At 42.8% G+C, this 27,964-nt stretch overlaps 1 protein-coding gene across 1 annotated transcript; it reads left to right on the top strand.

Moving 5' to 3' along the window:
- Nucleotides 1-4,042: 4,042 nt before the first annotated feature.
- CIDEA (cell death inducing DFFA like effector a) lies at nt 4,043-18,418 on the top strand. The gene is made up of 5 exons (XM_041399248.1): nt 4,043-4,159; nt 8,191-8,347; nt 8,526-8,672; nt 10,842-11,023; nt 14,158-18,418. The coding sequence occupies exons 1-5, from the start codon at nt 4,122-4,124 to the stop codon at nt 14,288-14,290; spliced, it is 657 nt and encodes a 218-aa protein (XP_041255182.1). The 5' UTR covers nt 4,043-4,121; the 3' UTR covers nt 14,291-18,418.
- The last annotated feature ends 9,546 nt before the right edge of the window (nt 18,419-27,964 follow it).

The following is a 27,964-nucleotide window of genomic DNA, read 5'->3' as shown; positions in this document are numbered from 1 at the left end:
CCTGACATTGGGATTTTAATACCCCTTTTAGCTATAATGCCTCTGAATTTAAATTTGTGTGTCAAAGTACTTCACACCACTGAGACACTCTTGACAGGGCAATTTTCCCTAAGCGTTCCTAAGTTGTGCCCACCCATCAACACACTCTTGGATCCTACTGTTAAATCATTGAAAACCAAAAGGAACAAAATAAAACAAAATACCCACCCATGAAATCTCAGAATAAAGAACAGGGTTTTTTCTGGTCTGGATAATTCACTGCAGTGAAAGGTTAATTTTTAGTTCAAACAGAGCTTTCAGCATCGGGATCTTTGCTGGTCACAGAACCGTTTCCAGCACATTTCAGAGGATTTTAATCAGTACCAAAAAAAAGTTCCCATCTTCTTCTACACAGCCATGCAGAGCAGCGAGATCACCTTTAGGAGGAGCCTCATCCCCTCCATACAGCTAACAAAAGCTCTCGGTGGCTCCGGCAAAGCTGTTAGAACTTCATCTCACAAAATATGGTTTCACTAGCAAAGGTTCTGAAAAAGATGGAAAATAACAAAAAGCAACTTCATGAAATCTATTCCATAATCTTTTCTCAAAATAATCTGTTGTATATTAACCTCTTGTGATGGATGCTTGTCTAATTTGTTCGTTAACACTTTAAAGGATGGTGTAGTATTGGTTAGCACAAATATTAAGAATGAACATCAAATCTTTAACATAAACAGCCTGACAGAAATAAAAAAGAACCAGAGGCAGTGGAGATAGAAATCTGCTGAATAGTAAAAGCAGTTTAGAAACAAATATTATTATTTTGAGGACACAGCGAAGAATAGAAAGTTGGTTCTCTATGGAAGAGAGAAGAAACAAATTTGCTTAGGGGTGATCGCAAGAGTGCTTCTAAGACAAATCAGGATCAGACTTAACTGAAAGGAGGAAAGGGCAGAAAGCTGAATAGAAGGCCAGCTTTTACAAATTTAAGCCAACCCTTCTAATCTTGCTACCGTTGTAAGTGTGTCTGCTCAGTTCTTTCACTCCCCTCTTGGGCCAAGGAAGGTAAGGTAGCACCTCATTAATTTGGATCATTAATGAACTTTATTCTGCATTAATCTCATTCATATTATTTGTCAGAGCCTTGAGAAACAGAGGGAATGTCCAAATTGATCCTTAGTGTCTGGACTTGTCCTTTGTGTAATTTGAGCACTGGCCCAAGAAATGTCATTGTCTAATTGACTTCACATCTTCAGTCAGCAGCTGGACCCAGCACTTACCAGTCACCTTAGAGATGAAAAGTTTCTTAATGGACAACCTAATTCTCCTTTCCTACAGGTTAAGTCTCTGTAGGCACAAAGAAAACATTATTCCATTCCCCTTCAGAAATTTCTCTAAAATCATTGAAGTCCATACATTGGTATCTCCATCCAATCTTCCCAATTCCCAAACTACATAGCCCATATGCCATGTTTTTTTGCATGTCAGATCATCCCCACTTTCCTCTGAGTTTGTTCCAATCTGACATTGTTTTCTCAAAGGGCAATAAGGAAAACCTGGCCTGATAGTGCAAGCTCATCAAGGTGAAGTTGCTCGCTAAACTATTTCAAGTGCCTCCTCCTCCCTGTTAAACATGCCAGATGCAAACCTTTTTCCATAGCAATATGACCCCTGTGAGGAGTTACTTAACCAAACTTGTTTAACTTGAACTGCAGTGGAAAAGGAACACCTGTGGAGGCAGTCACTGCACTCAGCAAGGGGACACCAAGAGAGTAATTTAGCAAGAGGGATTAGCATCCTTATTTAACTCCACCTCTAGTATTCACTCCCTTCAGTATCAGCCATGTACTTTGTCCCCTGCATGATTAATATTTTCAGTGATGTGACTGAAGCAGATGTTGTTAATTTTTCTGGCCTCCTCACTTCAGCCTGCAGTTTGTTTTCTCTCCCTGTAAAAGAGTGGAAAGAGTCTACCTCTTACAGCTACTGTCTTTATGCTGGGTGTTGTCTTGTCACATCAGTTTTTAATGACATCTCATTTGATTGCCCTGGCCTGCCAGTTTTGGCACCTGCTCCTGGTTTGTATTCTTTCTCAGTAGGTTTTGTGCAAATCTCATCTGTGTCCTGTCTTGCTAATGTTCAAAGACGCTTCTTTCTCAGGAGCCCAGCTGCTAGGTCAGTGATTTTACCAATCTGATAGTTCTACTGCTGTTTGCAGTAAAGGGAAAAGGGGGGGGGGGGGGGGGGGGGGGGAAGGAGTAAGGAGTATTTGTACAGCTTGTAAAACTACAGGCAATACTCTTCTCTCCTTTTCAGATGAGCACAGTCTTTAAAAGGACGTGTTTTTCCTGTTACTCTTGTACATCTATGTTTGCATTAGTTAAGCATCTGTGTTTGCATTAGTTACAACAACTAATGCAAATTGAAGCACTAATACTGCTGGAGGAGCTTGTCCTTGCAAAGCACACAGCCCCTGCCTCAGAGCTGTGGCAGGCCTTGCAGGTCCCCCGGGGGCTGCTGAGCAGCGACTGTGCTGGTTAGACATCTCTGCAGAGAACTTTGGGGACAGCCAAGTGACCAGAGAAAAACTGAGCTTCTGCAAGACCAAAATTTCCACCTCCTCCAGATAGCTGTATCCCAGTCTGTTCAGAAAAATCTCTGAAGTTACAGCAATTTCCATAAGATTTCTATGGGGCACTCTCCCTTCCTTTCCACAGACAGAGGAGACAGACCATCTGACAAAACACCTTCTTCCTTTTCTCCCTCCACAGCAAGAAAAGCTGCAGCATACACACAAGTTTTTGACAGTGGACAAGCCGTTGTCAAGAACTCCTTAAAAATGGATCACTTTTCAGACTAAACATCTGCTGTGCCTCACAATCCACCACAAGATACAGATCCAGGGGAAAACTGGCTGTTTGGAGTCCAGCGGTCAAGAATCACATACTGCCCCTCGCTTCCTGCTCTCTGTGACATGTTGTCAGGGGCTAGTTGCAGAAGAGTAACAAAACTAAATGCCATAGGAAACAGGGAGAAAAGGGGTTTACATATGAGAAGGATCCCTATAACACCTGCAAGACCTAAGCAGCTTGAGGAGGAAGAGATAAAAGTCTGCCCTTAGCTTCCCAGAGGCAAGTTTCTTGGTTTAGAGTGTGCTCTGAGGAAAGAAGCTGTTTGTTTCATCAGGTTGGAGAGGAGACACCATCCAAGAAAGCAATTTGCCCTGGACCAAAAAACTGAATTTTTTATAGCTGGTAAAGGCCCCAAATGCTGTGGACTGAAGAATACATCTAGCAGGTGTTAGACTGCCTGTTAAAGAAACCTGGACTATAAGAGGTATCTTGAGTGGTCGTTTCTATTCTAAATAGGAAAAGCAATTCAGGCAACAAAGTAATCAGTTATTCCTGACCCTGGGGGTGACCTGAATGCTGGAGTTAGCAGTGGCAAGGTTTCCTGGCACAGATCCTGGCCCCAGGTCAGGCTGTTGCCTGAGGCAGGCTCTGATGCTCCTGGCTCTGTTTTTCCTGAACAATAATTGCTGGACAGCTGTAAGCAACAGAACCTGGTTCCAGTGCCCAAAAGGACTGTGAAGGGCTTGCGTCCATGTGAACAGGAAACTCTGCCTCTGTTCCTGTGTAGTAAACAGAAGCCACTGCTCCCCTGCCCGTAGGGGTGACAGTAAATACCTCCACTACTGTACACATTAATCCGAGCTCTAAGCTTATTCACAGGCCCTAAAATCAGAAGCTGAGACGCCTAATCTGTTGATTCGCTCTAATGCCGGGCGGCCGCAAATGAGATTGGCTTCCCCTGTTACATGAGCTCTAAGCAGCTAACGCGGAGCGTGCATCCCCCGCACGAAGCAAAACCTTCCCCGCTCCTTTCCCAGGTAAGCCACTAGGCGCCTCCTGCAGAAACATCCCTTCCCAAAGCGCGCTGCCTGCCGCCTGTTGCTGCATCCCTGGGCAGCGGGCAGGCGCTGAGCCCGCCGGGGCTGTCCCGGGACACGGCCCCCTGTCCCAGGGCACGGCTCCCGGCGCCGCCGGGGGGAAGGCGGGCAGGGAGGGGCCGGGGCCGGAGGAGGAGCCCCGCCCGCTGCTCTTAAGCGCCGTGACCGGCGCTGCCCCGCGCTCGGCAGGGCCATGGAGGTGGCGCGGGATTGCGTGGGATCGCTGCTGCGGTGAGTGCGGGCACGCTCCATCCCCTTCTCCATCTCCTTTTCCATGCCCTTCTCCATGCCGGCCGCAGCTCCGGCTGCCGGGGATGCCCGAGGCTGAGCAGCCCTCGGTCGGCTCCTGCGGTGCGAGGGCGGTGGGGCTGGAGGGGGATTAACCCCGATGGACGCTGCGTGGGAGAAGCAGGTCAGGACGGTGTCGCAGCCCTGCGAGCCGGCTGGGGCTCCGCGGAGGGAAGCGCAGGTAGGAGCCCGGCAGCCCACCCTGCCTTTGGGGCGCGGTGGCCGCTCGGTGCCCGAGGCTCCTGGCCACAGGCTCGGGAATGTCACCGAGCAGCCCGTCCGGGGGTGCAGCTCCGTACCCCGCTCGGGAACACATCCGCTGCCGGCTGCGCTTGTGGCAGCTCCTGTTCGAGCTGGGCAGCTCCTGTTTGAGCGGGAGAACCACGCTGCGACCTGACTGAACCCCAAGTCTCCTCACTAATTCCCGACCTTTTTCTATTTTGTTTTGGTTTTTTGTTTTCTGTTGTTTTGCCTGGCTGCTACTGCTGCTGTCCTTTGCCAGTGAACCCTAACCTAGAAATCAATCCGTGCCGGATCCTGGAGCGTGTTGTGCAACGCTGGCTTTTCTGAGTGAGGCTGAAGACCATTGCACCACGTTCTTAGACAAACATACGGGGCATATTGCAAACAAAGATAAAGAGTGAAATGTGTGTACAGGGCTCAAGGCAGGCTTTTAATCCCCGTGTCCTCGTAAAGAATTAATTCATCTCTCCCACCAGATTTGACACTAGAGTGAATGCTTGTGGCAGCATTTGTGAAGCCCTCTCTAGTAGATTGTAGTTATCCAAAACAAACTGGGTAAGCTGCTAGTGTTTGAAGGTATTTGATCTTTCAATTATGAAATATTTTTGTATTTTCCACAGATGTGCAATTCCTTCTTCCTTTAGGGAAGAGCCAGGACTTGATCCTTTTGGCTTTAAAGATTAATAAAGCAACAGTAGATTTGTCTGTATTTAACGTGTCACTCAACTTTCTAGTAAAAGCAACTGCGCCTTAGCTCATTTCCACCACTTGCTTCTTATGACTTAGCTTGATCAGCTTTATAATAGGAAATTATTTTTGGTAACGCCAGTCTAATAGAGGAATTCCCTGTATCAGGAATTGGTTTATCTATGTTTTGAGGACAAGTACAACAAGACTGGACCTTTCTACGAGCTGTCCTGTTTGAGCCTATGATCTAGGAAGGAGAGTGGCACACAAAATAAAAACAAGCTTTCAGCAATTGGCTCAGAAATGGAAGGGTTCACACTGTTTGTCTGGCTGCTTTTCATCATCCTGCCTTTTGTCTCCTCATTAGCTGAAACCTCAGCCTGCCCTGGAGCCCAGACTCATTTCTTTACAACCAGGCTTAGTTTAAAGATGATATTGACAGGTTTTATCAACATGTAGGTGAAATTTCACCACTGTTAAATAACTTCTGAAGTTCTTTCCTGTTCAGTGACTGTCTGGTGGCAATAATGTAAGCCCTGGTTTATTAATCTGTTTGTTTTTATTGCTCTGACTTTAAATAGAGCTAGGCAGCAGTGTGGGGAGGCTGATCCTGACTCCCTGAGAAACTTCTGCTCAGCGCCTCGAAGTACAGCTTGTAGAGTTGGCTGGGGTACACTCTGTTAGCTCAAGTCCTGCCCATGGGCTGTGTCCCTAACATTTCTCATTCTCTGTCAGTGTGTATGTTTTGGCTGTTACCCTTATGCATTCTTTTGTGAATGACAGCGCCTCGAAGTACAGCTTGTAGAGTTGGCTGGGGTACACTCTGTTAGCTCAAGTCCTGCCCATGGGCTGTGTCCCTAACATTTCTCATTCTCTGTCAGTGTGTGTGTATGTTTTGGCTGTTAACCTTATGTGTTCTTTTGTGAATGACAGCTTGGCTCAAGTAGTGGGAAAGAAAACTTTTCAATGGGGCTGATATTGACTGTCCTTACCAAAAAAAAAAAAAAAATTGGAGTACTCACATGTGTATCACTCAGGTTACCATTCTACACATAAGTTTTCAAATTTGTGAGAGGCAATGAGGTGTAATCAGCTGTGAAAGCTCTTGAAACACCAGCGCTGCACTTTTTGCCATCAGGGTGCCCTGTGAAGTGATGTCACCAGCCCCAGAGCAGGTGAGCAGGCTTCCTTCCTGAGGGAGAGACTCAGTGATTCAGAATGTGAGCTGCCCACGACCAGTGGGGTGATTGGGGGCCCATTACCTGAGTCAGCAGAGAGATTGGCAAACAGGGCCTGCCCTAGCAGGCTTCCCTCCTGTGAGGCTCCGATGCCCTTGTCAGTGCTACTGTCTCCATGTCCTCCTCCCTGGCCCTCTCCCTTTTCCAGGAGGAATAGTGCTTTTTAGCTCTTTAGTATGAAACAGTGTTTGTTTCCTGAAAGCCAAGCTGGCTGCTTACCCTCTCCAGCTTTGTCACAGGAAGGACAAGGTTTCCATCAGCCGTGTGTGTAAATGCCAGTAGGTGAAAGCCACTGTATAGTCAGGACTAGCAACACAGTAAGAGCATGAGCTGGAACAAAACTGCTGAATGTTCTCCTCCTTTAAAAACATTAAAGCTCCAATAATGCCAGGGAGTTTTTGCGGAAGGCATAAACTTATTGTTTAGAGGAAAGGTGATAGCCCAGAAGAGTGGTTCAGAATTGGATCGGTAAACAAATTATTTGCTGAAATCTGAATCTGGTCAGGCAGAAAAATTACATTCTGTGCATTCCAAAAACATGCTTATAGACCAGATAAGAGGTGTGGAAAAGATATTTATTCTACACGGTTGGTGTGGATTTGCATCAAAGATGGGACTGGGACATCATAAGTCGAGTAACTTTATACCATCCCATTGTTGTTCTGGGAAGTCCTGTATTCACTCTCTGGCTGCAGATAAAAGCTGGCGATTCACTCAGTGAAAGTGTCTGAGAATAGATTTTCCTGCATAAAGTTGAATTTCTACGCCTATATGGGAGAACAAAATGGGGATGCATCCCTTTCCCACCCCGGAGCAATTCACCATGAAGGAGCCAAAGGTATATACAGAGGGTGAAGTCCAGGAGTGTGGGAGACAAAATACTGCCTCCATTCAAAAGACTTAGAAATCAATCCTTCCCAGGTGTTGGGCAGAATGCCATTTCTGGCAAGCTGAGTATTGACTTAGCCATTATCATTTGGCAGAAAAAAATGTCTCTAGGTGTAGATGAGAGCAGATCTGTACATTGGTGTGGGAGTAGGCTGTTACTGGTGTTATGTGCTTGGTTTACCAAAGGTAAATATGCAGTTGCCCAGAAAAATCTAAAATTTCTTTCTAAGAGGCACTCTGCTGGCAGTGCCTCACTGGCAGTCTGTCCAACACTATGTATTTATGTACTTGGATATTAACTTTGATTGCATTTAACTCCTTCTGATACAAGCCTCTTATTTTGTGCTTTTCAAAACCAGGTGGGGTTTTACAGGCTGCAGATATAATTTACAAACAAATGCCTTGACTCTTCAAAGTCAAGTGTAGCTGTATCACAAAGCTCTGCTTGCATTCTGCCAATGGGTGTTTTGAATATGGGTAATACATTCAGTCTTCCTGAAACAAACTCTTAACACACAAAAGTGCTTTCAACTAATTATATATCTCACTGATTGTTTATCTTGTAAATTAAGAGAATGAGCTAAGTAAATGAATGCAATAAGAGTTACTGCCTTTTAAATTCAGTTTTACAACCCATCAGCTTCACTGTGATTGCGACCTTGACGTCAGCCGAGCTAGACATGTCTGCTTGAAATTGTATTAATTTTAGAAGTCTTTCCAAATGTCATGGGCAAGAGAGAGTTCAGAGATAACATATCTGTAGGACAGTGCAGTATTTAGTTTTTAAATTAAGCTCCAAGAGTCTTAGTGTGATCTGTGAATTACTTGTATAATGTGATTATGTCAACTGCCTTCCTCCTTCTTGCAGTACTTGACATGACTGTTTTTGTAACTCTGTTGGATTTTCATTTGTCTTAGATCTTTCATATCCATGGGAGCATCTGTAGGAGCAGTAACAAAACAGACCCTGTTCCCTCCGCTCATGCCTGCCGGGCGCCCTTTCCGTGTGTCCAATGCCTCCCGAAGCAGCCGGAAGGGAATTGTTGCAAGCAGCCTGCAAGAGCTCTTCAGCAAGGTACAGCAAACAGTCCCACCCTGACTGAAGCTTACAGGGAAATACAGTATCCCAGAAAGACAGCCCACAGACTCTTGTTCTAAAAAAACCATCACTAGGGGAGTATTTCAGATAAGTGAGTCTCAATATGAAAGGATGAACTCTTTAGAATGCTAAAATCTCCTGGGTTTTTTTTCAGACTTTGGATGCCTTCTTTATAACTGCTGGAATAGTTACTCTGGTTTTGGAGGAAGATGGCACAGTTGTGGACACAGAAGAGTTCTTCAAGTCCCTGGATGATAATACACATTTCATGGTTCTGGAAAATGGACAGAAATGGACACCGGTAAGTGTTGACTGTGTCTCTCTCATTTGAGTAGAAATGGATGGAGGAATGTTTGTGGCTGCTAAAACTTGTTGGAAAGAGGGGAGAAAAGGAAGAAAAATTCCTCTGAAGAGCCACGGTGCAAACTCCTTGTTGAGACTTCCTGGATGAAAAATCAAGTTCATGTTTCTTATTGTCCCTTGTTTGTACATGGATCTGTTGGCAAAATCCACCAGGAATTGAAGTAAAACATAACAACTGAAAAACTTACATGAAAAATAACCTGCTTTTGGAGACGCTCAGAAATATTTGTTCTTGAGACTTTTTGTAACATAAAGAAAATTAGGACTTTGACTCTATGAAGTTAAAAAAAAATACAATGTCTTTAAAGATTAGATTTAGACTGTAAAAATGCTCAAACAAAGTAGTATAAAGCAAGTTCTGCCATCTGAAGGCAGTAATAGTTAATGATAGTTAGAAAAATGCCTTGATTGATTTTGCAAATAGCCGGAAGTTGGCATCAGAACCTAATGTTAGTATGCATGCTTCAAGATATTTAAGATCTCCTAAAACTTGCTTGCTTTAGCCTTCTAATCATATGAATTCATTATTCAATTATTTCTTTTATGGGGGAATAGTCATCTGTACATTAATAACATAGAGTCAAACTCGTAACTTTTTTTCCATGAGATGGTTGTTGCTCTGAATCTGGCATCAGAATTTTTTCTACCAGCTGCAGAGCTGGCTGTGGGGCTGTAAGCAGGGACACCATTTTTGTGCCTGCACACTCAAAGCTCGATCATGTGGCCCTGTTTTCCCAGTCTCCTGTTGCAGTGTGGGCAGCCTGTACGTTTTTCCCCCAAATACCTCACTGATTTTTCAAGCTCTGCACCTGGGGCATGAGCTCCAAGGGCAGAAAAGGAGTTTCAGCCCAGGTGTGACTCCACCTTGCTCCTTTCTCCTGTCTCCTGTCTGGCACTGCAACAGCACAAGTTTGAAGGCAACCCCTCTTCAGAATGTGCTGTGTGACAACAGAGGGATTGTCACAGCTTCACGAATCACGTGGAGTGTAGCACCAGCCCTGTCCTGCTTTATCCAAATATTCTGGGTGCTAACAGGGAGGGGTGTGGGGAGATGCTTCCAAGCACACCAACTGCTCGTACATGCCCGAAGCTGTTGTTGATAGGGGACCCTGTTGCTGGAGCTTGGAGGTTATCAAAGCAAAACAGGCATAAAATTGCTGGCTAGTGATGTACTGCTGTGTTTAACTTTGCCTGACTTATCACGACACTGTCTGAGGGCTGGGGTGTCAAGTACCAAAAGGCCCAGTCTTACACAACTTTATTGCTTCATTTAGCCTGCAGAAAACAGCCTGGCAGCTGCCAGCTCATTAACCTTGAGCGGAATGTGCTGAGCAGAGGATCCCGTGTATCCACTAGATGTCTCTGTGAATATGGGTTCTCTTTGCTATTTTCTTTTTGATTTTCCTTTCTTGAAGCACACACCCTGCAGCGGACGAGGGCTGCTTTCAATAAAGGAGGGTGCATTTAAGGTGGAAGATGACTTTTTCTATGCTCCCTCTCCTTTTCTTTTCCTCCTGAAACCTCATTATTAAACCCTTGGCCTAATCAGCAGTGGTTCCCTCCCTGTGTTTCTTTTTAGTAGGAAGAAAGATGTTGTGAGCCAGGTTTTGAAATGAGTCCCTGACTTTTCACAGATGTCATCTTTGACTCTGTCTCCAAGAGTGCTCATCAGTACTGTGTTTCTGGCTAAGCAGAAGGACCTGATGTCATCCTGGTTATTTGGTGGTCTAACCTCGCTGACTCAGAGAGAAGCCAGAAAGTGCCAGGATAAATAAATGGCAGGAACACTGGTGGCATTACCTGTGCCTTCAGTGTACTCTGAAGAAGCTCTGTTATGGAAAATAAATATTCAGGAGGTGCTCTGTCACTCTAGAATTTTAGTGTCTGGAAAACTTCAGAAGCCTGTTCAGGACTTGGAAAAACAACACATGGTCTACAGACCTTCTTATCTGTGTGCTAATGATTTTAATTCTGGTTTAGAATTGACCAAAAGCTAGTCCCAAGACTGGAGTAAGCAAAGCTGCTTCTGAACAGCTCCACTGTTAACAATTGTCTTGCTGTAGTTTTCTGTGTCATGGTGTAAACTGTCTCTGTCTTTTTAAATCAGACAAAAAATGGAGTTGTCGCTGTGAGAAAAAAGAAGAAAATGGGAGTCGCTAACATCACATTTGATCTGTACAAACTGAACCCTAAGGATTTTATTGGCTGCTTAAACATCAAGGCAACCTTCTATGAGATCTACTCTATCTCATATGACATCAAATGCATGGGAGCAAAAAGTGTATTGCGGTGAGTGTTTCCACTGCTGGGCAGGTGTACATGCTAATGTAAAAACCCCTGTTTGCTATTGGTTCTGTGAAGCAGGTGTGTTTATAAAATCAGGATTTTTGTTATTTCTTACATACTGGTCAATATGCTGACTCTGTGAGGTGCATAGCTGACTGGTAAAAAACTTCCTATGGCTTTTTATGATGGAATCTTAAGTTTCTGCCAAGGCAAAACTCTAATCAGCTTGTACTTACTGAAAGAGTGTAAGTAGGGTTTCTTTGTTCTGCTGAGAGGATTTCCTCACATCTCCTTGACTTGTTTGTCTGAAGAATGCAGGAGACTGGGGAAAGAAGCTCTTTGAAGAGGAGACTTCAAGGGGATGAAATGAAAGGAATTTGAGATCTAATGTCAGGGGTCTTAAAGCTTGCTCAGACATTGCAGTTCCTGCTTGCCAGATTCACCACTAGAGCTACATGGAGGCAAAGGAAAATGGAAGAGATGACACTCTGCTCTCCTAATGTGGATTTTCATCTGTAGTAAGACTCTGTGGTATCACTGTTCTTAAGCCAGCTGGTGTGGTCTCTAGGCTAGCTAAGGGAGCCTGTCAAGGACCACTGTCCCCTGCAGGACTGATCTGCTGTGGGCTGTGAGTGTGATAGATCTGGCTGTTGGGAAAAGCTGTCATTCAGGGACAAAAGAATACCTGCCCAATTCACTGTTTTCAGCAGTGGGTTGAAAGTTGGTGCCTTGTCAAGATCAGCTGTGCTCTGCCCTGGCCAAGGAGACTGCTGAGCTCAGACCCCTTCCCAGAGGCGCTGTGCTTTGACGGTTGTTTAAGCTGCACCCCCAAGTTTCTCTACCTGACTTTTAGCATTCTGGTTGAGACACAATGGTGTGCTGCATTTTATTACTTGAGGACCAGATCTGACAGACAGATGTACACATCATCAGTGAAGTTTTGCCTTATCCTGAGTGACATGTGGCCTTTAGATGAAGCAGTCCTTCCTCTCCTGATGCAGGTATGCTGATCAGCACTGTAATGCTGATCTTCTTCCCTGTCCCTCAGTCTCATTGACCTCTCCCACTCTACTTGGGTGGTCTTTAATCTTTCAGGCTACAGCTAGTGTGGCTGGAGACAAGACTCCTCTCTGGTCAGGATGAAGTGATTATCCAGCTACATGCTACACCCACCTGTAGCACAGACTTCATTAGGGTTTCTTCAAAGCAGAGGTTTGCCCTTGGACAGCTGCATTCCTCCAGTTCTTGTGTTTGTCAAACTCTCTCGAGCCAAAACAAACTCTGATCTCTGGCTGCCTGCTATGGAACTGAGTATCAGCACTGGAACTTGTGCTGCTAAGGGGAGTTTGAAGTGACAATTCTGCCTTCCTGCCAAGACAGGGCAGCTGGTGAGAAGGGAGAGGTGCTGGCAAACAGCTGAAGTAGCTGTGGAGTTCTTCTGGAAGCTCTGTTATGTTGCAGAGTTGAGCTGTAAGGGAAGTGTCACTGTCAGGGTGGGATGACAGTCTGCTAGCAAAGAACAGGGTGACAGAAGACATAACCTTGGGTACCCTTGAACACAACAGTGACACGGCCTGTCTCAGCTTGCTGTTGAAATCAGAGACAGAGGATGTCAGGATCCTGGTGCAGTCCCTCTGCTAATGAGTTCCAGATTGCTAACTCCGATGCCCTCTGCCCGAGCCCACATGCTGAGTGGAGGGAAAGGGCTGAAAAATGCTGCAGCTGTTCGTGATGGGAGGGGCTGGAAGCCTGCCAGGTCTGATTAGTGCATTTCCCCTCGTGGTGTTTCCCTGTAGTGTCCGACTGAAGGATCAAATGTCCCGTTCAACAAATAACTTGCTCTGTGGCTTAAGTGGCAACTGCTCCTGCGTGCAAGTGACACACTGCAGCTGCTGCAATGCCCAGCGCCAGGTGCAGCTTCCTTTGCAACTGCAAAGCTCCTTGGCCTGCCCTGTGTGGTGGAGGAAGAACAGGCTGCAGTGGCACGTGTGGGAAGCATGAATAAGGGTACAGTGTTCTGTAAAGGCTTCACAGGCTCTAAGCACGGGGTATTCTGCTCTGTTGAGGCATTGGATTTCAACTGCAAACCTTTCATGACAGTGGGGTTAAAAATGAATTTGTAGGAACATTTTTCCTTCTCTGCTTAAGCTCAAAGGACAAGTGAATAGAAGCAGAGCGTTCACAGCTGCATGTTTTCTTAGACAAGAATTCAGAAAATCTTCTTTTTTTTTTTTTCTCAGAAGAGAGACTGATGTGGTTTCTGTATCTTCAGAAATTGATCCCATTCCAGTTTTTTGGTACTGCTTCCCAATGCCTCAGCATCATACTTGAGTGCCCTCCCAACTTCTGGGGGATGAGACTCAAATGTAGCTCTCAGTACTTGCGTCCTTGTTGTTTCCTGCAGAATGGAAGATGCAGTTACAACTAAGTTGAATAAATGACCATTCAAATATGACTGTCTCTTCCCTGTGAAGATACACAGTTTACATTGTCAACCTCTGATGCTTGCCTGATGTTATCTTATGGATTTTTACTGATTCTTACGCAGCACTTTATACTTGAATGCTGATTTTATCAAATTTGTAGAAAATAAAGTAGTTGGGAACTGAGAATTCTTAAGTCTTGCAGCAGTAACTTTCCTGCTTTGTCTGTTTTGGAGAATTCTTAAGTCTTGCAGCAGTAACTTTCCTGCTTTTTCTGTTGAGTACCCACTGTAATGTGATTGTTCAGCTTCAGATCTAATCAGGTTTGATCTGTGGCTAGAAGACACATACAGGGTTGTGTTAGTGAATGACCAAGGTGAGACGTGAGGTGAGTTTAAGCTGCAGGAATGCTGCTCCCAGGCAAAGTTGTTTTCTGTGGTACTGTGATGGTTTGAGTGATGGCTTTGCAGAAGGCCTGTAAGCATCTAGCAATATGTCAGTCTGCTTTGTTGAATGTGATTTCTGGTCCTGCCAGAACATGTCAATAGTTTTCTGTCCATCAAGGTACAAAAATGACCATCTCCTCAGAAGTGAGAAGGAATAAGAGGGGTTTTTAAATATATTGACTTCACTCATCATAACGTTGTGGGTGGAAAGGGGTAATGTAGTCTTGCTGTTTTTTTTTTTTTCTTAAACAAATGACTTTTCTTCCAGGAAAGTGCTTCAGCTCATGTCCCACGCAGCACAAATAACTGGACAGTTTCTGCTCTATACTGGAACGTACATGTTGCAGTTGATGGGTGAATATGATGAAGAAGACATGTACATGAGATCCAGGCGGGAGTAGTGACCACAGCTGCGCTTCCCATCTCCAATCCTTCTGCTCACAGACGTTCTCTTGTCCAGTTCTGATTGTAACAATGTTGTAGTAGGGGGATGTGCACTAATGTGAGCTAACATTTTTCCTGTTTGGGAGCACTTGTAGGCCTTAGTCATGAAGTGTTGGATGTTCACAGGCTCTTAACACCACAAAAAGATGGGTTCCTAATGTCTGAGAATCTGGCAAAAGGAGAGACAGGGCAGGTTTTTGCCCCAGAAATTCAAAATGAAGAATTTGTATACTTGGAAACTTTAATGCTTTGTAACCAATGGAATATTTTTCGCACCAATCAGTTTTTTGTGGTTATTTTTTGTTTGTTTTGGTGTTTTGTTGTTGTTTGTTTTTCATGGCTATCTACTTGCATTCTGAACAGACTGGGCTGTAAGGTGGGGGCATGGGAACTGTGGGGATTGTTTGTTTATTTGTTAGTTTTAATCCTTAACAGTGCTGGCATTAGTGTGAAGCTGACCTTGAGGTGAAGTGTACCTATTTACTCCTGCTGACAATGGAACTACATAGTGCAACTTCAGTCCTACTTCAGTGACAGACTCTTCTCACAAAGTCTAAATGGAGATTGTGCAACTACTAAGCAGAAGGTTAAGATTTAGCTTTACTGCCCTTGAAACAAAACTTTTTCTTTATAGTTCTTTATATTTTTTTTTCAAATCTTCAGGATGTTCAGGTTATTACAGCTCACACAGTGGAAGAACCTGATACATTTTCTTAATGAATCTGATGCCCAGTTCTGCCTGAGCATTGAATAATCTGCTGTGGTTTCATAAATATGGCTTATAAGCAATCTGCTAAAGCTTTTTTGGGGGGTTAAACCACCGCTTCTGAAGTTTTTACTGTTACAAGATGACACTAGGTGTCAAGCTGGGCTTGAGGTACATGTAAGAGATGCTGGATATCTTGTGGCCCTTGTGTTCAGGGGAGAGCAGCAGGACACTGTCTAGTCTTGCATGACATACATGTATGCTCTAAAGTGAGTATTTGTGGTGTTATGATCTCCCAAGACAAGCTGTATTAGAGGACAAAGTAATGTTTCCTGCAGTTTATTGAACTGTTGCTATGCCCAGCTTTCAGTAAGCTTTTCCTCAACAGAGTGAAAAATTGGAGAACAAGCAGCCTTAGGCATCTTGTGTCAAAATGCAGACTCACATGGGTGAAGGAAAAAAAGCCTAGTTTTGGTTGCTCACAGGTGTAGCTTTTGAGGTTTTTGTTTGCTTGCACATGAAGAGCTTTAGGAAGGCTGAAAGCTGTTAAGGTGACATCAGATGCAGGAAATGTGTCTGTCCTGACAGTAGGTGCCACCTAGTAAGAGAAGCTCTGGTGCAGAGAGAGAACAAGTGGGGCAGGGGAGGAAATCAGTAGGAGCAAAAGGAAAAAGACCACTATGAACCCCACAGTTCTTGCCATGCCTCTGAGACAGGAATCCATTAACTGTCTGCACCAACTGCACTGACCAGATCTGCTAAAATAGAAGCAGAAAGGTGCAAAAGATGAAGTATCTTGGTTGGTGGGATCTAGTCTGACCTCTTAGCTGGGTCTCTTCACTTCAAAGGTCACTGACACATGGGAAATTGCTCTTGCTTTTAGCTGCAAATCTCACCTTTGTGTGCTTATTTTTCCTTCCCCCTATGAGTGTGACTGTGCCAGTTGGAGCTGCATCTTTCAGATCACTGTTGAGAGGAAAGGCAGCCTAAACCCATGTGCTAAAGGGACTGATGGATACAATTTTTGGTCGGTCTCTACCCATCTCTTAAGTGATGGTATTACAAATAAATAGACAGCTAAGAAAAACTTTGTCTTTCTTCCTAATTCCTGTTGTTTCCCATCTACTTCTGAGCATTTGCTGGAGGAGGCAGAGGGTGTACTGCTCCAGATAAGGGGAGGACTTGTTCTTTCCTGATTTCTCACAGCAGAAAATGCCTGGAGCTTGCAGCACTGTCAGGTGTCCTTCAGAAGAAAACAACAAACTATTCTGGGAGTAATGAGAAAGCTTCCATTTTGATATAACCTCTTTATGTTTTATCTGTATTTTTCTTGACACCCCCTGCATAAATGATTGTTGCCATGTTAGTTGTTGGCCAAATTCTTTCTTTCCCTGTCAAGGAATTGCATTTAACTGACTTTACAAGGACACAGTAATTAATTTTTTTGTCTTTTAAGGACCACTTTCAAGCACACCTCTTGAAAGCAAATTCTCTTAAATGCTTCTATGAATATTTATATTGCCTATGGTGGGAGCACCAGCATTAAAAGAAGGTGAAATAACCAGAATAGCTCATTGTTGCTTTGTTTGAATTGCTTCTTCAACATCTGTAGTACAAAAGCTTGTGCAGATCCCAAATTCCAGCCTTCTCTAGCCAGAGGCAATTGTTACAGGACTAACACACCACGGTTTACAGTGGCTCTATCTGGGAATCCAGCAGTGATCTGAAAAGCTAACCTGCTATGAATGTGCAATGTTTTTAAGCAGCTGCTCCTTCAACAGCTTAACACTTAAAACTTGAGCTGGTGAAGTTCCTGTGTGCAGCAGTCTCCATCTTGGAGCAATTCCCTCTGTTCAGCTGTTTGCATTTTGAATTAAAGTTGTTCAGCTTTGGTATTTTCTCAAAATAGGAGAAGTGTCCTGAAGTTGTGTCTAAAATTCCTTCACTGCTTCTGAGTCTGGATCTTTCACAGGCTTAATATTTGGAGGTGATATTTTCTACTGTACCAACTTCTTTCTGGAAATAAAGTTTTGGCTTTGAGTCAAACTGGAGGAGTTTGTCATTCTGTGAGCTGGAACCAGTTTGATTTTTTTTTTTTTTTTTTTTTAGTAGCGTGCTTAAGAAAAATAGCTTTTACTTCAGCTGTGTATTGTATGCAGCAGAGAAAAACTTTGACATTGTCTACCTTTTAGAAAACTATATACAAGCGCTGTACATCATCTAGCAAGACACAGAAAAACTGAAAACACAGGCTTTTTCCTGCAGGAATGTGGAGAAGCAGCTAGATTTTCCCACAGTTTTATTTCCTATAAACTCAGTGAACCTGCACCTGTTGCTGCTGCAGACAAGGCTGGGAGCAGTGCTGTGCAGAAGGTGCGGAACGTGTTTGCTGCCTCCTTGCTTGCACGGACCCTTTCTGCCTGTTGCTTTGCATCACTTACTGACAATGCACCAAGCCCCGCTCTCTGCTTACCAAAAAAGGAATTTTCACTGAAGTAAGACCTTGTTGACTCAGGCACTGCTCGTGTTCTGCAAACAGAGCGAAGTTGCTTTCTTCTCAACCAGAATGAAGAATCTAGTAGCTTTCATCTGTGTGCAGTTTATCATTACTTCATTTCCTTCCTTTCATAAACCCTTGGAAGTTTTCTTGCACCTTCCGATTCTTTCAGGAGAAAGCGCTTCTGTTCAGGGAGAGGAAAAAGCAGGGTCTAAATTCCTGAACTTTTTTGAAATATGCTGTAGGAAACATTATGAATCCCTTCCCTACAGAGGAGGGAAGATAAAAGCAGAAATATTGGACTTTGAGGTGCAATTTTTTTTTCAGTGAAGTGTGCAGAGAGGCAGGTAATCACAGTTTTGGAAATGCTGGTATTTCTGAATTTTAAATGCAAAGAAAACCTCATCTGATAATTCCTAACTGGCAGAAATGTAGTTCTCAATCATTTCAGTGTGCTTCTTCCCTGAAATCACACTTGAACTAAAGGCACTAGCTACTTAATTAAAAGAAAAAAAAAATTTAAAACCCAAGTGCAAAGCATATTTTTGACTTGATGCCCCAAGGTTTATTAGAGGTCTTATTGTGATTAACATTCCACTTCAGTTATGTGTCAGCAAGTATCCTTGTGGGGCTTAGAGTTTATCACTGCTTTCTCATGGTCATATATGTGGCTAAGATATTTTTAAGTGTAAGGATTGTTGTTTTGCTAAGGGAAAATATAGTATTTTCCCACTTCACAATTTTTAATCTCAGTAGTTTAGCTTGCTGTGAAAATTGAGATGGGTGAAAATTGCATTCAGTGATGGCAATATTTTCTGCTGTGTGGTGCCAATTTTAAGGAACACCATTCATTAATAAATAAAATGACATAGTGGCTTTGGATGTTGTCTCTATTCATTTCCAGAATAACTTATTCCTGAAATAATCATTAATATTAATGAATGTATGGTCTGGCACAGAGTGTTTCCAAATGCTGGACTGTGGCAGTGAAGTAACTGGATACTATTTTGTGGCTCTGAACTCCTAACTCCCTCCTGCTGACTCACTTTCTGGCCTCAGAGAAACTGTGCAAACTGTGTTTCCTTTAATGCAAAAGGTTTGCTTTCCTCCAAAAGTTGCAAAAGACTACAAAATACTGAGTAGTGGAGATAGAAGGGTTCAGTGATCTCTGGAGTTCACTAAACACTGTTAGGATCAAGACCTCTTTATTTTGCCTCACAAAACCTCTCTGCAGTCATTTACCTAAGGACAGAATAGTAGACATTTGACTGCAGGAAAAAAAAAAAATTAGTTTAGTGAAATATCAGATTTGTCTAGTTCAGGATTAACTTACCTTGAGGGGGGTTAGCATGCAAGTGTGATTTGTCTGTTGCTCTTCTATCTAACAAGTACATCTTGTGTTTAGCTTAAGGGACAGTTCTGCAGAGCTTGACCAATGGAGCAGTTCCCCTTTTGCGAGGGAATCACGGTCTGGTTTCTTGCAGTGGCAAAGCACAGAATAGAGCTGTATTTGGTTCAGTAGCAAGGCTTTGGCAGTGGGAATTAGAGGGATGCTGTGGGGGTGGCCCCTGTGTCATACAGAGCTCCTTCCATCTGGCTCAGAAAGGAGGCCACCACTGCCCAAAGCTGAGACCTCCAGACAAGCTGTGTCTGTCTCTGTGGAGACATTATTTAACAAAAGGTAAAAAATTCTGTGCAACAGCTGTGAGAAAGGACTAAAAAAAAGTGTGGGAGATAACCTGCAGACATCAAGGTCAGAAAATAAGTGTGAGGAACTGCTGCACATGCCAGACAGAGCTTTCTCTGCAGCCTGTGGAGGAACATGCTGGAGAAAACATCCACCCACGGACACCCCTCCCAGAGCAGAGCCCGAGCTTTGGAGGAAGCTGCAGCCATGGGAGCCCTGAATGAGCAATTTTTCTGGCAGGAGCTGTGGCCAGTGAGGGACCCACTCTGGAGCAGTCTGTTCCACACAAAGCCACACTGGAGCACACTCTGAAGGGTTGTACCCTGTGGGAAGGAGCAGGGGAGAGGGGGAGAAGGAAGGAGAAGCAGAAAAGAATGGATGTGCAGCGACCATGAGCCCCATTCCTCTGCACTGCTTGGGGACAGGGAGGGGAGGTAGAAGAGCTGGGAACGAAGGAGTGAAGTTCAGCTTTGGAAAAAAGCAGAGTTTGGGGAAGGTGTTTTTGTTTTGTCTTTGTTTCTCACCATCTTATTCTATTTTTTTCTGAAATTAAATTTCTGTCTTTTTCTGAAATTAAATTTTATGTCTTCCCTGAGTTCTGTCTGTTTTGTTGATGTCAATAATTGGTGAGCAGTCCCCCTGTCTTTATCTTGGCCCACAGACTATTTCATCTTATTTCCTCCCCATGTCTGTTGAGGACACGAAGTGAGAGGTCAGCTGGTGGATGCCTGGCAGACAGCAAAATTTAACGTACCACAAGGACAAAGCACTGGAAGTAAAAATAAGCAAAAACCCCAAGGTGTTGGTGCTAATGGTGGCCAGTAAAATTGGAAAAAAATCTTTTGGAGTGATTTCTGAATGGCTTTTCACAGCAATGTTTGGAGGGACAAAATACAGTCATATGCAAGACAAATTAATATTTTCACTTTACTAAGTTCAGTCTCAGGCAGGTTTTCTCTAAGGTCACCCATCAGTGTGAATTGTTCATAGTAGGCCTCACTCCTAAAGTGTTCTTTTCTTTATTAGGAATATTGATTAATAAATAGCAATTATCACTGGAAAGAGAACTTTAAAATAGTACTGTTAGTAGTTTCATAAAACAGCTAATGAAATGTAACACTAGAAATAAAGTATGTCTTAATAGACTCCAGAATCAGGATAATGCATTTTATTGCAGTTTCAACAGGAAAAATTGATTGACCAACAGTTTTCTATAAATGCTTCAATAATGTATGCTTCAATAATTAGCATACATTATGTACAGATTGGGGGGGGTTAAATGATGTAACTATTATAACAGGTTGTTTGTGATTGTCATGCATTAAAAAAAAAAAAAAAGAAAAAGCTTAGATCCTCAGACAACATCTCTATTTAAGGAAACAGTAGCTTAATGATGTGTGTAGTCAGTCTATTATAGACCCAGAGAAATCTCAGACATCTAAGAAGTCCTTTAAAGTCCTAAAGGTAATTTCTTATGACACATTTTTAATTACATCATGAAGTCCATAATCTTTTATGTTAAAAACACTTCTAATTAACAAAGCGTCTTCCCTTGCGTAGGTACGTAGCTTGGTTTGCTGCTGCTCTTTATTAAGAGTGTTTCAAATACTCTTCTCCCATCTCAAAAATCAGGAGAGAATGTACAAGAAAACTATAAATAATCTAATTTAAGTAAAAGTACTGCAGATTTATTACTGAGCTAGACAAACTGAAGTCTATAGTAAACTCTATTTTATTCCTGAGAAGCTAAATTGCAAATGTCGTCATTTCAGTGGTTCTTGTACAAAATGTGCTCAATGTAGGTGCTCTCCCAGCTGCAGCTCTCTTGCTTTCTTGCCTGCTGAGGGAGGCTGCCTAGAAAAGCTGCCTTGGACAGTTGCAGAATATTGTCCTAGTTTCCACCCAAGTGATCTTGCTTTCCAAATAAAAGTCACTATCTTCCAGAATAACCAATGTGTTTTCAGAGGTGATTGGTTATTCAAAAATAAATCCATTTTACCAGAAATCATAAAGTATTAGACACATGCTGCAAATATTCCAGTCTCCCCAAAAAAACATTTCATCTTTGTATGGGATGATCCAGCTGTTTTTCCTCATTCTTATAAGCACTTTCTGCACACTACATTAGGATCAATATTTCATCTTGAGAAGTACTGTCTCTCATAGTTCCACCTTTATGACCACTGAATTTAGTAAACAGCCCTCTCAATTCCTCCTAGCCTTAGCTGGCCCTGACATGGTACCATGTTCAGATTTTGCAAGAGTTGTGATCAGTGAAAACAAAGCACGTTTTGTCACTAGCTATGGCTAAAGGCAGCAGCAATCTAACAGATAAAAGTCACTTTTCTTTCTCTAACTTCTCTCTCTCCAAAGGCTGTTGAGATTGGGGTTGGGGGTTTTATTGGAGTGTGGGGGTGTGGTTGTTTTTGACATTTTGGTTTTCTTTCACTGGAAAAATTCCAGCTGCTACAATCTGTTCTTCTTTTCCTCTGTGCCTGATGTCACCAGCTTCAAGTTATTATTTTATGCCTTTGGCTATTTTTTTATACCTTGCCCCGATGGCCCCTTTACACATGAGACCTGTTATGTTGTTTCTCTTGTAGCCTTCCATCACCTGCTCCTGATCTTCTCCGGCCACACTCAAACTAAAAATTCTTCATGACTGAGGGGAGAAGGGTTGGGGGGAGGGGGTGGGCAGGTGTTTAAACAAACACAAATTAAGAAAAAAAGACATTTATATATGTCTTACTCTAGTTCTAAGTCTTTTCACATAGAAACTATCAGCCTCCTTGTTTCTGTAGCACTTTAATCATAACTGTCTTCCATACTAACCAAGTAAGTGTCCTAAGATACTTCTGGTTACTCAGGGTTGTTCCCTGTTCCCGACAGATCATACAGGCCACATGTAACTCTGTTCATTAACAGAGTCAGGACACCACAGTGAAATAAATGTACACAACAGAGATGTATCTCTCTGCGAATCCTCCATGCACAGGCAACAGCTGTGTCTCCACACCCTTCCCACAAAGCAGTGGCATTGGAGCCCCATATCCTCCCCCATTCTGCTTCTCCGTTCAACAAACCGACTGTGAAGCGTATTATTCACAGGGCCAGCAGTGGGCTGAGTCCTGGCCCTGGGCCAGACTGACCTCTCACATTCCTAGCATTCAAAAGCCTTTAGATCATGAATATGGTAATGCTGCTGGTGGCTGCAGTCCCAGGCAAGGGGTGAACACCCCCAGTGCCACTGCTGCAGAGTGCTTTCCTAAGAAAAATAATGTTCATTTCTCTCTGTGTGTCAATGTTGGCTCGCTCTCCTAATTCCCAGTAGGTAACTCTTGGAGTACCCTGTTCACAGGGGGATGGCTCAGCTGCTTTTGTGCATTCAGTTTTTGGATACGTTCCTTCAGTGGCTGCACCCACCCAGCCCTGACAGTGCTGAGCACTGTGCTGTTAAAAATAAGCCAGGCTTTGTCCAGTCATAGCTTGTGCTGTGCTGTTTGTCCTGGGGCTTGTGGACTTGTGAGGAATGGTGCTCTTCTCACAAATGTAATCTGAGAGGATCATCTGTGGAGCAGGAGAGGGGTGGTATGCTGCTCTGGGTTGGACATGTGTGACAGATGAGTGGGATCTGTGCTGGTGAGGGAAGGGTGGCAGCCAGGAGCCACTCACCACCTGAGAAAACAGGTGAGGAGGAAAATTGTGACTCACCTGGGAAACCCAAGACCTGACTGGAGCATATTGGATTTTAGCTGCAAACCTGCTCTTATAGAAGAAGTGTTTCCCATGATGAATCACTTTTACCTGGAGAGCAACACATTTCATCTCAAATACATACTTTGCTTGGTAAGTGTTAAATAAGTGACAGTCTAAACAAGATTCCAGCCCTTCATCTTAGAGGTCTATTGCTTCTTTTCTTTTTTCTCAGAGAATAAAACCATAAAAAGTTAAGTTTGTGCAATAAAACCTAAACCTGTCTTTCTCCCTTCCCCTTCTGCAGGTTGCAGCACAGATCTCTGCTGCAAGGGATTTTATTAAAGAGTGTTGAGGAGACTGAGCTGGATGGGATGAGATGCTTTAGCAACAAAAAACAAGAAAACTCCAGATGAAATCCATATATTGTGTGGGGACCTGATCCGCCCAATTCTAAATGATCTGGGGGGAAAAAAGTAAATCTCTGTGATTGTACAAAAACCTTCAGGACAGTTATTCAGGCTGTCAGGTGGACTGAGCTTCAGAAGTATTTCATGATACTAATTTGAATAAACAACCCCTGATGAAATTTAATATCCATAACTGCATTACACGGGAAAAAACAACCCTTGTGTATCCAGTGACAGGATTTAGTTTAGCTGGAGGTAGTGTGAGCAGCTCAATGAAGGAAAAAGCTCAGCAGAAATCAAGAGGGCAAACACAAGGCATATTAGAAAATAAAAACATGAGCTAGAAGCATCCCATAACACTGCATACAACGGTGACCATGGTTTAAATACTCTAACTCCCATTTCACAGACACTGCAGTAGAGCTAGTGAAGGAGGCTGAAAAGCAAGCACTGTCATAGGAGTGCAGGCTCACGCTCAGACATGGGGAGATTAATTAGTGTAATACTTTCAGCTCAGAAAATTTTGGACGGATAGGCAAAATGAAGAACAAAACCACTAAAACCTTCACCTTACACACAGCTACAATGATCATTAGGAACTGATAGTCACTGTTCCTCAAAACAGAAGATTTATGGGGCACAAATTTCATCTGTCAGCTTTACAACAGAAAGAACTACTCCTTCACAGAATGGAATTCAGTTGTGCATGGAAAGCAATGCCATAGGAGACTTTGGAGGCTGAAAGTGTAACTGTGTTAAAAAGCAATCCTATAACTTCAAGGATACTTGAAATAAACTATTAAATATGGGGTCCAGATCCTTCCTGTGGTTCACCAAAGGCTTAATCACTGACTGCCAGATGCAGAAGGGCATTTTTGGGGGAACATTACCACATTCTTTCCCTAGCATCCATCACTGACTACTGTCAGAGGTGGAATTCTAGGTTAGACAGATCTTCCATCTAATCAAGACCAGCTGCCATCAATGCACTCATCTGGTCAAAGCATGCTTTTTTCCCTGATAGTCTTTAGCATGACTTCTGGTTAAGACCTTTTTGTCCTTGTTTTGATGTCTCCCACACTGAAAATACTAGGACTTCATTGATAAGCTCTGCATTGTATTGGCATCTATTCAGAGCCGACTGAACTCCAAAATCAAGCTGTCAATATCTCACATTAATTTTACTCTTACAGCTGTACCCCCACTCACCAGAGGATACAGATAATGGGTGGTATACAGTCCAGCTCAATTATGTTTTCATTCTGTCCTCCAAACAGATTGGCTCCCCAAAATCTTTAATATGTAGAGAGTCTGGAGAGTTGAACACAGACAAATGCCTGCCTTAATTTTGCATTCCCATAGTCTTGGTTGTAGCTGTAAGGAAACCCTAGGCTGGCTGCTTTACTGACTCTGTTGAACAGAGTGCAGCTCATTCTCTGGCTCTGTTTGTTTGTGTAGCTAAGTGACCGATTAGAATGGAGGTTAAAAACACAGCCACACCAAACACACATTTCTGCCTGACAAAACAGGCAGGTACATGCTTCCCACTACTCCAGGTGCTACAGCTGTTGCATAAAAATCTCTATGACCAGCTGCAAAAAGTCCTGGATGAGTAATTGCTAGCACTGAGGCTAAGCATGGGGAGAAACAAAGAGCTGAAAGAAAATATTCATTTCCAAAGGACAGAAAATGTGTTACAAATCAAAAGACATTAAGTGCTGGAAAGTGCAAGAGCACCTGTACTCAAGCATATGAATATTCAGGGCTGGAGTTAAAGTTTTCTATCCCTTTTGTCAAATAATGATAAAAGTGTGTGCAAATGCAGGTAGAAACTCCTTTGGACCAGATGGTGGAATTCCTCCAGTGTCACTTCACAGTCTCTTGGACTTGGCACCTTAACGTATTTTCTCCTAACTTGACTTGGTGACCTTTGCTTTAACATTACAAAGTTCAGACCTCATTTTGTGGGCTAAAACAAACATCAGCAGTATCTCCATTGACAGCTACAGACAGCAGCCAGATGAGTGGCATTAAAACAACCACCTGAGTATTGTGTTTGAGTGTAGGTGGCAATTCATGAAACCACAGCTGCCACAGCAACAAGTTGAATGGATGGCGGGGGGGAGGTGACAAAGCAAGAAACTGTTTGAGAACCATAGGAAATATAATGGATTACCTGGGCAGAATACAAACTCCAAAACATCTGAGCTAAATGTGTAGTCTGGTGTTTGTCTTAACAGACATATGCTTCTCTGTGTGTGTGTCTTGCTGTCTCACTTCCCCTTTGAAAGGTTTTTGTTGGGTTCTTGAGCTGTTTCTAGGCTCATCTGCAGCTGCAGTGTCTCTGTAACTCATGTGCTTCTTGTGGATTTTGTCACAAGAGGCTGATGGAAAAAGAGGTAGTGGAGATACACAGGTACACACTTGAACAGGAGCATGACTTCCCATGTTTGGTTTTCTCGGGAAGCCATGTAAAAAAAATCTTTTAAGATTTTTTTTCCCTTTCTTAACTTGCATGAAACTCTTCAGACTAAAGAGGAAAGAGGAACTAGATTGGACCTTCCTCCTAAAGGTCCATGGACTTAGTAGCATTTACTAGCCTGCTACAAGCTGTCAGAGTAAATCCACTATGTGGATTATATTTATTTCTTCGGTATTTAATGTAAGTGCTAATAAGCTTTATAACACATATTCTTAAATACCAAAATACAGCAAATTTATCATTCTGAAAAAAAGAAAAAGTAGCTAACTTGTTAAGTGTTCTCTTATGGCATGGATTTTTCTCTAGTTCTTAAAAACTTCAGTAAATAGAAATAGTCTTAGCAACAACCCTGACATAAACTCAAATGTGTTTCCTGAAAAGCAGGAAGCAGCTTAACAATCATATCACATGACTAGTTAAATACAGGAGAATTTTGCTTGTTTTTTTCCCAAGGTATTAAAGCCAATTTCCATGTGACTTTGTGGGACATGACTGTTGCTTCAGCTGCTATTATTGGAAAATCCTTTTACTCTGCAGCATGGGCACTTTACACATTTTGTCCCACCTGTGAAATTCATCATCTTGTAAAATTTCTATTTAGCCTTTGCACGAGCAAGGAGAGCATGAGAAAACCCGAAGACAGTAAGCAGAATGCTCTCCAACCCCCCATGGCTCCATTCTGTGAATGTGTGCAGCTGTTGCAAAGCAGCTGGATCTCACACAAGATCAGGGTGAGTATTTAATTTGCTGCTACTGATACCTTGTCATTTCTGACCAACAGGAATAAAGAATCACATCACATTGAAGCCCATCACGTTGGAGGACCAGAGAGTTGTCCAGTAGAAATAAACTGTCTTGAACCAGCTAGCAATGTCAGACTAATCCAGATATGGCCTAGCAGCCAGCTCTTCCTCAATCCATATCCTCTCTATCATTGATGGTCATGCCATTCCCCAAAACACATGCCATCCCCTGCCAACATTCTTCTAGAATTTAGTGTTTTGCTGTCACACTTGGGAGCAAAAGATACCATGAGGATGTAAGTCTTGTAAACTGATTGTTCAAAGGCTGCCTGGAGCATAAATCTGCAAAGTTGAGCTGGTGCTTTGTAGCTATTGTAACATTTTACTAATTTTTCAGGTTTAAATATATCAATTAATTCTTTTTAACAGCAGAAATTAAAATCACAAAAGGAGACAAATAAGGAACAACAATGAAGGGAGTAAATCTGCAAAGGAAATCTTAAAGATCTTCTCCTGTTTTGTGCATGGTGGAATAAAAGGCCGTATTCTAAGTATTAAATTAACCAATGGAGTCAATGGGAAATTAAAAAAAAGACTGAGTTATGAAGGTTAGAGGTCAATATAGGTATGTGAGAAAGGTCACATATTATAAGTATGTGAGAAAGAGATATCAGAGAGAGCCAAAGTGAGAATCCATTGTACAGAATTTACAAGTGAGAATTACAGAATTTACAAGTGAGAATCCATTGTACAGAATTTACAGTGTGTTTCTATATTAACCTAAATATACAATGAATCTCATGGACTAGGTCAGATGAAGCACCCAGGGAAAAATTTGGCTGCCTTATATTTCCAAGAGGTGTTTAGTGGGGTTTTAAAATACAGCCATAAGTAATCCATAACAGTTAAGTACCTAGGAGGATTGTGGAACACCTAAATACCTTTAAAATCCCAGACCAAGTCTGCGGAGACCTAAGAAGAATATGCAGGCTTCTATGGATACAAGTTATAACAGCAGAGTCACCTCCTAAATCAGCTGAACTATTAAGTAAACACAAGCATGGATGAAAAGGATTTGAAGGTACATCTACATTCAGTGACCAAAAAAAGTGTCTTCTTTCAAATTACCAACACTAAAACATGGATAAGCTGCAAGTTGATTCAGGTCTGACTGAAAATTAGAAGTTATTTATGTAACTATGAAATTTGTACATGCAAATCCATTGAGTAAGCTATTGCTCACCTCCATCAGGCACACAGCTCTACAGCTTTCTATGTACCTCAGGGGATTGCTTTTTGTGTGTGGGAAACTGGCTGAAGTTTTGGGCTCTAAATGTTTGACTGACTGCTGCTCACAAACAGCAGACTTCAAAGTAATCTTTCAAAGATTACAAATATTGGTAATGCAACCAA

Source organism: Onychostruthus taczanowskii, unplaced genomic scaffold (genome assembly GCF_017590055.1).
Source record: "Onychostruthus taczanowskii isolate IOZ18803 unplaced genomic scaffold, ASM1759005v1 scaffold16, whole genome shotgun sequence".
NCBI lineage: Eukaryota > Metazoa > Chordata > Aves > Passeriformes > Passeridae > Onychostruthus > Onychostruthus taczanowskii.
The sequence above is the reverse complement of the archived record's forward strand: the minus strand, read 5'-3'. Positions and strand labels throughout refer to the sequence as shown.